At 49.0% G+C, this 9,720-nt stretch overlaps 1 protein-coding gene across 1 annotated transcript in view; it reads right to left on the bottom strand.

Moving 5' to 3' along the window:
* The window catches only part of AMER1 (APC membrane recruitment protein 1), a 28,369-nt gene continuing 18,649 nt past the window's right edge, over positions 1 to 9,720 (bottom strand). The window contains exon 2 of the mRNA XM_040266117.1: positions 1 to 8,043. Within this exon, the coding sequence (XP_040122051.1) occupies positions 4,587 to 7,943 (3,357 nt within the window). The 5' untranslated portion in view covers positions 7,944 to 8,043 and the 3' untranslated portion in view covers positions 1 to 4,586. The remainder of the gene's footprint in view (positions 8,044 to 9,720) is intronic.

Here is a 9,720-nt window from a genome sequence, read left to right as displayed (position 1 = left end):
TTTAGTGACCGGGGGTCCCTCTTGAACCCAGTTTATTAACATTCAGTAAAAGAAATATTCGTTGTTACAAACAGGCAGTGCATCAAGATATCTAGACATCAATGAGAACTAGGATTGGAGAGGTCACAATCCAGGCAATTCCATGATGTCTCAGGGATAAGGAAGGGGAAGCTAGGGCACATCCAGGGGCCATGCTTCCCATTTTTCACCGGGAGAGAAAGAACTCTTATACCTGGGGAAAGGATGTACTGCAGTTTCCAACTTCTTCCCTTTGTCCCCCAGCCATTTTATTTAACATGACCTAAGTATACATTCTTGGTTCCCCCCACACCCCACCCCACCCCACCCTGCCCCCATATACATCAGGGAAAATAAGCACCAATAGTAACAAGAATAATAATTAAAGCCCCGCCTCTCAGTAGGTCCAGTCCTCACACACACACACGCCATGTGAATTTTCTTCTTTGGAGTGACTATGTAATGCAAAAGTAGGGACTCAGGCCAGCAAGCCATCAGCCTAATAGTCACTGTTCCCCCAAAGTTCCATCCATGTGTGAGCTGGAGCACAGCAGGGGAGTGGGAATGGTGGTAGAGGAAGAGATTCCCCCAAAGCAGCAAGAGGGATCAAGGAATTCCCCAACGTCTCTTCTGGGTGAATGTCACAATCAACTGAGCTCCTGGAAAGTCCCATGTAAGGGTTTCCTCAATGAGATGGCCAATTCTTGATGGTTCAAGCATCACGTTCATTTGTCTCCCCCAGCTTCTTGGGGAAAGGTGGAATAGTTGAGAAATTTCCTGCCCTCCTTACTGGGTGGAGAATACCCCCAAAATGCTCTTTGGAGAAACCCAACATGACAAATAGCAAAACATGGGCATTCTGGTTTCAAAACTAGAGCGGAAAACATAAAGAGGAAAGAGAGAGACACAGACATGAGTACTAGAAGATCTACACACAGGGAAGGGTGAGTCTGAAAGAAAAAAATAAAACCATAAAAAGACATGCTATCTACCAGGTTCCACATGCCTGAGTCACCTGGCATTTGTCTTAATTCCTGGGCATCTTATGCTGTCCCTATCATGGAGGGAGGGGATGGACAGTGCGATACATCAGGGATGGGGAGAGGGGAAAGAGCGAGGGTCCTGGGCAATTGAGATGCCAGCCCTCTGCACAAGCAGCAGCAATTTTTGTGTCATCTTCGTTTTGTCTAAAACTGTAAACAGCACCGCTTAAAAATAAAATATATCAGAAAAAAACAACTGATACATTGTTTTCCATGAATATAAAATGCAAACAATACAAAAATAGATAATTGACTTTTGAGATATATATATATATATATATATTAAAAACAACTTGGATGCAACATACACATGGGTAAACTTGAAGTCTCCCTGCTAAACCCCGTCTCCCTCTAGCAATTGGGCCTGAGGGCCGAGGGCAGGTGGAGTGGTAGCACTGGCAAGGGTAGGAAAGTCACTGGCAGCAGGATGAGGGGAATGCACCCTGGGTGTGGGAAGCTACTTCCCTCCTTGGTACAGTATTGAGGGAGAAAAACTGGTGTTGACCAAAGCCTTTGGCCCAGAAGGCTCGTGGACTGGTGCCTAAGTTGAGTCCAGATGATTGGGACAGGCCCTAAAAGAGCCCCAAGGCAGGGCTTCCTTGAAGGTATTAAAACAGAGAAACTGACAGCCCTGGGAGCGACATTCTAGGTGGTCTTCTCTATCCACAGTCATTGGTCCCCTAAGGATCAGTCTCATTTGGGAATTCTCAGGATCAGAGCTATCTGACACTATATATAAGCCTGCTTGCTGGGCAAGATAAGAGCAGTCACCTTCTCTCAAGTGGTATCTTCTTGTGAAGTCACATCCAAAAACACTGACCTTGCAGTGCTGAAATGGTGTTCATTTGTGGACTTAACATCTACACATTTAGTAGTCTGGGACATATTTGGTGTTAGCCAAGCAAACACTGGTATATGTTTGGAGAGAGGCCTAGAGCTTGGCTGGCTCTCCCAGTGTCACCCTGTGCTGTCACACGAGTCTCCAGCTGGTCCTCCTTCCTCTTGTAGGCCACAGCTGGGATTCAGAAATGAACTGCTTGGATCTAGAGTAGACTCAAAGGAGCCTGTTTCTGCAGCCATGCACCCTGACTGCCTTATTTCTGGTGGTGAGGATCCTATCTCTGGGCTGGCCAGGACAGTGAAAGGACTTGCAGGCAGCAGTGTTCAAACCATGAGCTGATGCTGAGTCCTAAAACTTACTGTGATATGAGACCTTCCAAAGCCCAGCAATGTGTGTCAGGGCTATGACTGCCCTCTTCAGAGGTGGCACCTCTTGCTGCCCTCTTGTTAGAGATGGCAGCTCTCAGCCCTTGGCCAAAGGCTGACCACCTACTTTTTCTCTTCTCAGACAGGTTGGTGATCCAGCAGGCTCTGGTGGTTGGTGATGGTTCTACTACCTGCTGTGGTTGGCACAGTCTACATACAAACAGGAGCTTGTGCTGCCCTGAAGGACAAGCAGAGACAGAAGAGGCAAGTGGTGAGCATTCCTCTGTTGTAAAGGCATTTGGTGAGTGTCTCCTTCCTGCCAAACAGCCAGGCCAATTTTAGCCCCACCCTCCCAGGGCAACTTTGGTGAGAAGCCAGAATTGGGGCACTTCTCTCTTGGAATGCTATGCTAGGGTTGAGGAGGACCTTTCTCACCTTTGATTCTCCAGCTTCATGACTGACAGATTTCTTCACAGTGCAGACAAAGTCAGCCTGGAGTCAGTCTGCATCCCTTGAGTGTTGGTGTCGGTGCCATGCAAATTCATGTGGTACTTCCAGGGGTATACCTTCTACCATCCAGGTTTACTTTTTGTGGGGAGGGGCACTGGGCCAACCTCAATCCGAAAAATGGTGACAAAGACCAGCACACACATCCCATGGCCAAGGGGCAGTTTTCCCACAAAGTCATCTTGACTTGGGGTGGCAGGCAACAGCATCTCTTCTGGAATAGCAAGAGCCCTGTTTAACTCTTAATAAGCATGGAGATGGGTAGAGGATGGGGACAGGATCAAGGGAGCAAGGATAATAATTTGGGTCAACATACCAAGGATAATAATTTGGGTCATATACCATTTCCAATGGTGAAATTTAAAAGGACCCCTCCGTATTGGTGATTAATGAGAGATAGAGCCTGGTAAGATTAGCCTGTTGCAATGTCTTCCTGACAGCAACTCTTCCTCACCAATATTTCCAAGCTAGTTTAACATGAAAACTGTGTGAATGCAGAAATAAGGGTGCCATTCTTTCCATAAGGAGCTGCAATTACCACACAAATCAGAGTCCTTCAGCTTGGCAGAGTGAGGGCAGATCAGTCTTTCCTCTCAAGATGCCCAGTCCTATGATGATACTAAGAACTTGGCTAATTGGAAAATGAAGGCTCTTTAGAAAAACTGGAACAGCAACCTAAATACTCTTGGTGTCCTGTCTCTTGGAATGCTAGCATGAAGCCTCTTTAAAGCATCCAGTGAAAGGGTGGGCAAGGCTTAAGGAACTTTTTGTCTTTGGGGGAAAGCAATTTTCCCTTTTAAGAAGCTGAGTTGACATGAGTTCTGCAATGTATAAAATCCTCTCTCCTGATGAAAAGAATGAATGAGTTTCTTTTCCTATCCTTCCCCTGCAACCTGTAAAAATCCCATCCCCTACAGCCGAGCCTAGTTTAGGCCACTTCTCTTCCCGTATCTCAATTAAAAGAATGTGTTCCTTGTAATGAGATAACGAAAATTTCCTTTGGAGAAAAAAAGAACCAAAATTCAAAAGCATCTGCAATTCAGGCTGTCACAAGCTTAAAGAAATGAAGGAAAAAAAATCCTATCATTCTGGAGCTCAAGACCTATGGTAGTGTCTACAATATAACCCTATTTTGTCTTGTTTGCAACTAGATGAATTTGGTCATTATATTAAGGAAATTAGCATTTTTGTCTTCAACCCAAGCTATAGAAGGCCAGGTTAAAAGACCCTCACTGGTTATGATGCCTAAGTCCATAGCAACCGGCAGTGAGACACATGCTACTTGATCCTCTCTGAAGACAGCTAGCTGGGGCTACTAGATTATGCTATCTGATGTGATGGTGGAAGCTATGCCAAGACCAAAGGAAGTGGGTGTGGGGAGGATCTGTACCATAATTTTACACTGCTAATAGCAAACAAGCTCCTTGTCCCCAAGTAGGGGGCAGTGTAGACCTGGCTGCTCATCTACTGGATGCAAAAATTGCAGAGATTTTATACATATATAAAATCACCACCTTGGCAATTGGGATAGGCACAAAATTAGAGCATCTCAAACCCTGCATGAGTCACAAGGTAAAAACCCAAAAGCAAAAATTGGAGCATAGAAGCAGCAATCTCCCAGGGCACATGTACTTGAGCTGAATGTGGCCACAGAAGGGAAGTGGGAAAACAAAGGTGAAAACTCATAGGAGCTTTCCTTGGCCAAAAGGATTTTCAAGTTAAACAGTAACCCCCACCCCCACCCCTCTGCCCAACCCTGATCCCCATTCACATGCTCAGGCCCCATGCCCCTCACTCCAGAATTGATGATGACTACTCAGCTAGTTTCCCATTCATAGCAGTGGAGGAGCAGCTGGTGGGGAGAGAGGCACCTTGCTCAGCCTTCTCCTTTGACAGGTCAAGGCTGGAAGCCCCATAGTGAATGGGCTGGGGCTCTGGGGGCTCAGGCCGGATCCTGGGCAGCTGAGGGATGCCATGAGTAATGCCCACAGGCTTGGCCTGGGGCACAGGGCTGGAGCTGAAGCCTCCAGAAATGGAGGAACAACTGGGCTCATCAACAGGCAGCAGCACATCTTGAGGCCTGGCCCTCACACTCTGGGAGGCCTTTGGCTGGAGGTTATAACAAGGGCCCATGGGCAGGGGTAGGTGTGAAGGTCGAGCTAGCTGAGACTTGGATTCCCCAGGTGCCCTTGGCTCTGGCCCTGATACTGAGAGCAACATTGACATGGTGAGAGGAGATATGCAACAGACTGCCTGCCCAAATGGATGGCTAGAAGGCCCATCCAAATGGCTAGGACTTATCCAGGCACGGCCAGGCCCCACTGGGAGAGGACAGGGAGCCCAGGCAGACCAGTCGTAGGTTACTGGAGGTTCAGTATAGAGGGATAGGGGACTGTCTCGGCCCCATTCTTCCTCCTCCTCTTCTTCATCTGAATCTTCTTGCTGGGCCTGAAGCTCATCAGACTCCATATAGCCTTGGGTCAGGTGAGAATTGGAGAGCTCCAGCTCCAGGGTCTCAGTAGTGTCAAGGGAGCGGCTCCTCCTGCTGAGGGCCATGGCAGCAGGTGGAGGACGAGGGTGCATGCCAGGTAGTCCCAAGTATCGAGGGAGACTGCTCACACCCCAGGGTAGGCCTTGGTAGAATCGGCTGTGGTAGTTGTTGAAGGCATGTTTCTGGTAGTAGCCCAGTTCAAAAGCTTCCAAGGAGGCTGCAAGGTCTTCATCATTGTGGAACTCAAGATTTTCTTCACACTTGCCTTCCCCATCCCGTTCCACATCAGCGATATCAAAGGTCACCATGGGAGGCAGCTCAGGAAGGTTTTGAGTGAAGGATGAATCAGAGTCAGAGCTGCAAGACATGCTGGAGAAGAGGTTCCCATTGCTGGTGAACTCCACGAGGGCCTGAGAGAAACTCACAGTAGCATTCCCTTCCTTCTCAACATCCTCTTCCTCTGGCTCCTCAGGGGGTGAATAAGTAGGGTAGGCCCTCCTGGGAGATCCTCCAAAATTTGCTTCTTGCATGTCTGGCTCAAACATAGCATCACTCTGGAAGAGTTGCATCAGGCAAGTACTTTGATCTTTCTTGGAGCAGGTTCCCTCAAAACGCTTCTCCAAAGGACGGAAGTCCCTCCAGTCTGGCTCGCTGCTTGCAGTGGCAGGGAAAGCTGATGTGGTTCCTCTGTGGGAAGTCTGAGAGGTCCCTGATGCCCCTTCCACCAGACCCATCACTGATGGGCCTAAAGGCCTCATTTGATACTCTATGATAGGCTTCTCCTGCCGCACCTGGGTCTCTCGGACTTGAGCCTCTCGACCGCAGACCTCTTGGCCACAGGCCTCCCTGGCGTAGGCCTCTCGAGGTCGGGCCTCTCTGACATAAGCTTCCCGGGTGTGGGCCTCTCGAGCATGGGCCTCTCTGGTGTGAACCTCTTGGGCACATGCTTCCCGGGCCTCTCGCTGCTCCCGCTGAAGCTCCCAATATAGCAACTGTTTCTGGATGGCCACTAGCCGTTCTTCCTCTGTCTCCATTGCTCCAGGTGGTCGAGGGGAAGAAAAGGGCTCAAAGTTCAAGAAGGGGTCAAACATCTCAGAGCTGTGACCATGGAGGTCATAAAGGCAGTCATCCCCAGGTGGGGAGTTCTCAAGACTATCATCTGGCTCATAGAACTCATAGAGGGCATCACCACTATAGCTGTCTCGGGGCAAGCAATCCCTACGGACAAGCCCCAGGGCCTCACCTGAATCATCCTCAAGTCCTGGTGTAGTGGAGTCATAATAACCCTCATCACTATTGGGGGCGGACTCTTGCTGATCACTCTGAGGAGTCAAAAGTTCCCCAGGGGCTGAGCCAGGATAAGACCTAACTGGGTCAAGAAGCATGTAGCCAAGATGGCCTGGGGATGTGGTGGGATGGTAGCCTGGATTCAGTATGGGCCTTGGGTACATCTGGGAACTTGCCCACAGATACTCTAAATCATCATCTTCTTCCTCCTTGACTTCTCCCTCCTCTAATTCCACTTCCTCTTCCTCTTCTTCCTCATCATCATCATCAGGCAAGGCCATCTCTTCGCCCCCTCCTTGGTAGGTTACCAAGCAGGAACTTCGTTTGGTTCCATCTCGGTTGGCCCTCTGGCCTCCAGAGGCCATGCTATCTGTCATACTATCCATATCCTGTTCTGCTATTATGTCACCACAACCTGTCAGTGAGTCAAAACTCTTCAGAGATGTGACATCCCCAAAGAGGAGGCTCAGCTGGTCCCCTAAAGGGCCATTGGGTGGATTTACCTCTCCTGCCACAAGCTTCTCCCCTGTTTCTGGACTATGGAGCTCCTCTGGGCCACTGGCTTCAGGGGCAGGTTTGGGCTGCAAGAGTACTGAGACAAAGGCCTCCAAGGATTTTTCTGGATCTTTAAAGGCTGCTTTCTCAGTGGCTGCCAGAGAAGTCTCAGATATTGAAGAAACTTTTGGCCCAGGGACATCTTGGGATTTGGCATTTTCTTTTCTTGGGGCTTGGAAGACCTCATCAGTGTGGGACAGAAGGGCTGAGCTCACATACTCATGAGGTCTGGCCCTGGCCCCCTCAGACTCCTTGGCTCCTGGATTGCTTTGTTCAGCCCCAGAGACCTTGCTCTTCCGGTGACGCCGGATACTACTGAAAAAACCTTTCAGGCCTTTTTTTGGCTTGGGCACAAAGTGAGCCTTCTCAGCCTCAGCTTTCTCTGTGGCTCCAGCCACAGACCTCTTGCATCTGGAGTCTGTCTCCAAAGACCCATGGACACTCTGAGAGCTGGGAAGTCGGCATGATGACTCAGGCAAAGGTAAGGAGAGGCCAGTTCCTTCATTGACAATGTCTTCAGGGTCATGGACTGCTTCACTCAGGCCATCGTGGGTCTTGCTCTTGCTAAGACCCTTCTTAGAACTGCCTTTCCCAGAACCTTTGCTTCGTCCCCCTCCAAAGAAACTAGGCAGGGTACAGATGCCCTTCTTGCCACCAAAGAGTTTCATGGCAGTTTTCTTCAGCCTACCTGGACCAGATGAGGGTGGCTCTGATGCGGGCTTTTCTGTTGTCTCAGAGGCTTTGTTTCTGGCCCCTTTCTCTGTCCCTTGATCCTGGGTATCCACAGAGACTCTTGTTCCCTTGGCCTGAGCAGCTTCATCCTTTTGGGTCTCCATGATGGCGGGGAAAACTCAGGTGTATTCAGCTAAAAAATGCAGCCTTTTGGCTTCTCGGCACTGTTATAACATCATCAGTCAGGAAGCATCACAGCTGGGGCTGAAGATAAGAGAGACAAAGAGAGAGAGTACTGGTAAGCAAGCATCCAGGCTGGGTTTGTTTTCACAGGTGTCTGTGGTTTCAGGCTTGAATTGAACCACAAAGAAAGAAAATGTAGGGAAAACCTTAATGCACTCCATATGCTGGCTTGCTGGGTCAGACCCCTCTGGGCCACAAAGCAGCAAAACCATATAATGAGCAACAGGCAGCCATGACCCCTACCCCATTTGCTGGGTCTACTCACTTCAGGTCACCTTAAGTTCAGGGGAGCACACTGGGCATGGAGAATTGCAGATATGAAAAAGGCCCAGGTGCTATTGGCCACAGGAGGGGTGGTGTAGAAAGGTGGAGGGGAAGTCAGCTCTGATGACACAGAAGTTTTGAAAAGCAGCTGGCAAAAACAGCCCATTAAGTATTCACTGGGTTCTGTAAGAACCAGTCCTCAATTTCATATTAGCCAGAGCTCTCACTGACATTTTGCCTGGAACTGGGTAGAAAAGTAGACCTGAAGTTTCATTTTCTTCCTTCAGGCTACCTAAATTGCCTGTAGGACCATGCTCAGACCTTCAAAAGCTCAGAACAGGAGCCTTGCAGATCCACATTCCAGAGCTGCAATACAGAATCAGCTAAGATGGCATGATAGCCTTGGGGCAAGGCACTCTCTGGGATTCAGTATACTCTGTCCAAGAGGCCTAGAAATACCTCCCTCTCATAGAGGTTATGTGAGAGACAGGTCTAACCTAGACTCTCTAGTGACTGTACTGCTGGTAACAGATTTTAATGTGGTCCACAGGGGCTTCCCTGATGGCTCAGAGAATAAAGAATCTGCCTGCAATGCAGGAGACCCAAGTTCATATCCCTGGGTTGGGAAAATCCCCTGGAGAAGGGAATGGCTACCCACTCTAGTATTCTTGCCTGGAGAATTCCATGGACAGAGAAGCCTGACAGGCTACAGTCCATGGGGTTGCAAAGAGTTACACATGACTGAGCAACTAACACTTTCACTTTCTGCAACTGAAACCACCATGAGAACCATGAGACAGATTGTTTCTTCTCTGGTCCTTTCATTATTTTGACCCCCATCTAACTTCCTATCTAGAAAGGGAACTCCTTGAAGTCACAACTCAACACGACTCATGTCCTGGTCAGTTAGGCTCTGAACAGCTATTTCAATAAACAAACCTGATGCAAGACACACCCTTCTGGTCTAGGCTCCCAGTCCTCTAAATAGCCAAATGTCACAGAGATAGAAAAAAAAGAAAGGCTAGCCACCACCTATCCCAACATATCCCCCTCCCCACCCCCATCCCCATGGTCTGATGTATCCATTCCAGTGACTATAGCTGATTAACAGCTGGATCAGTGACCAGCCTGCTAAAGCCTAGTGACCCCTCCCTGGAAAGTCCCTCACCACTGTCTTCTCTTTGCAGGGTGGCCACCAGCACCTAAGGAGCTTGGGTAGGGAAGGGAGACAGAATAGCTGCTGGGAGCCAGAGACAGGGAAAGAAAGAGGGGCAAGCAACACTGTTGTCCTAAGAGTAGCTGGCCAGCACATCAGTCTTGTGACTGGTTGCCACAGTAAAAACACTCTCACATTCACCTACAGTGGGAAACTAAGAACTAGCACTCTGGGGGTGGAGAGAGCCTGGCAGCTACACTCTATCCTCTGACCACATT

The sequence above is a fragment of the Oryx dammah genome, unplaced genomic scaffold, assembly GCF_014754425.2.
Source record: "Oryx dammah isolate SB20612 unplaced genomic scaffold, SCBI_Odam_1.1 HiC_scaffold_23, whole genome shotgun sequence".
NCBI lineage: Eukaryota > Metazoa > Chordata > Mammalia > Artiodactyla > Bovidae > Oryx > Oryx dammah.
Note: the sequence above shows the minus strand (reverse complement) of the source record. Positions and strands in the feature narration are given on the sequence as shown.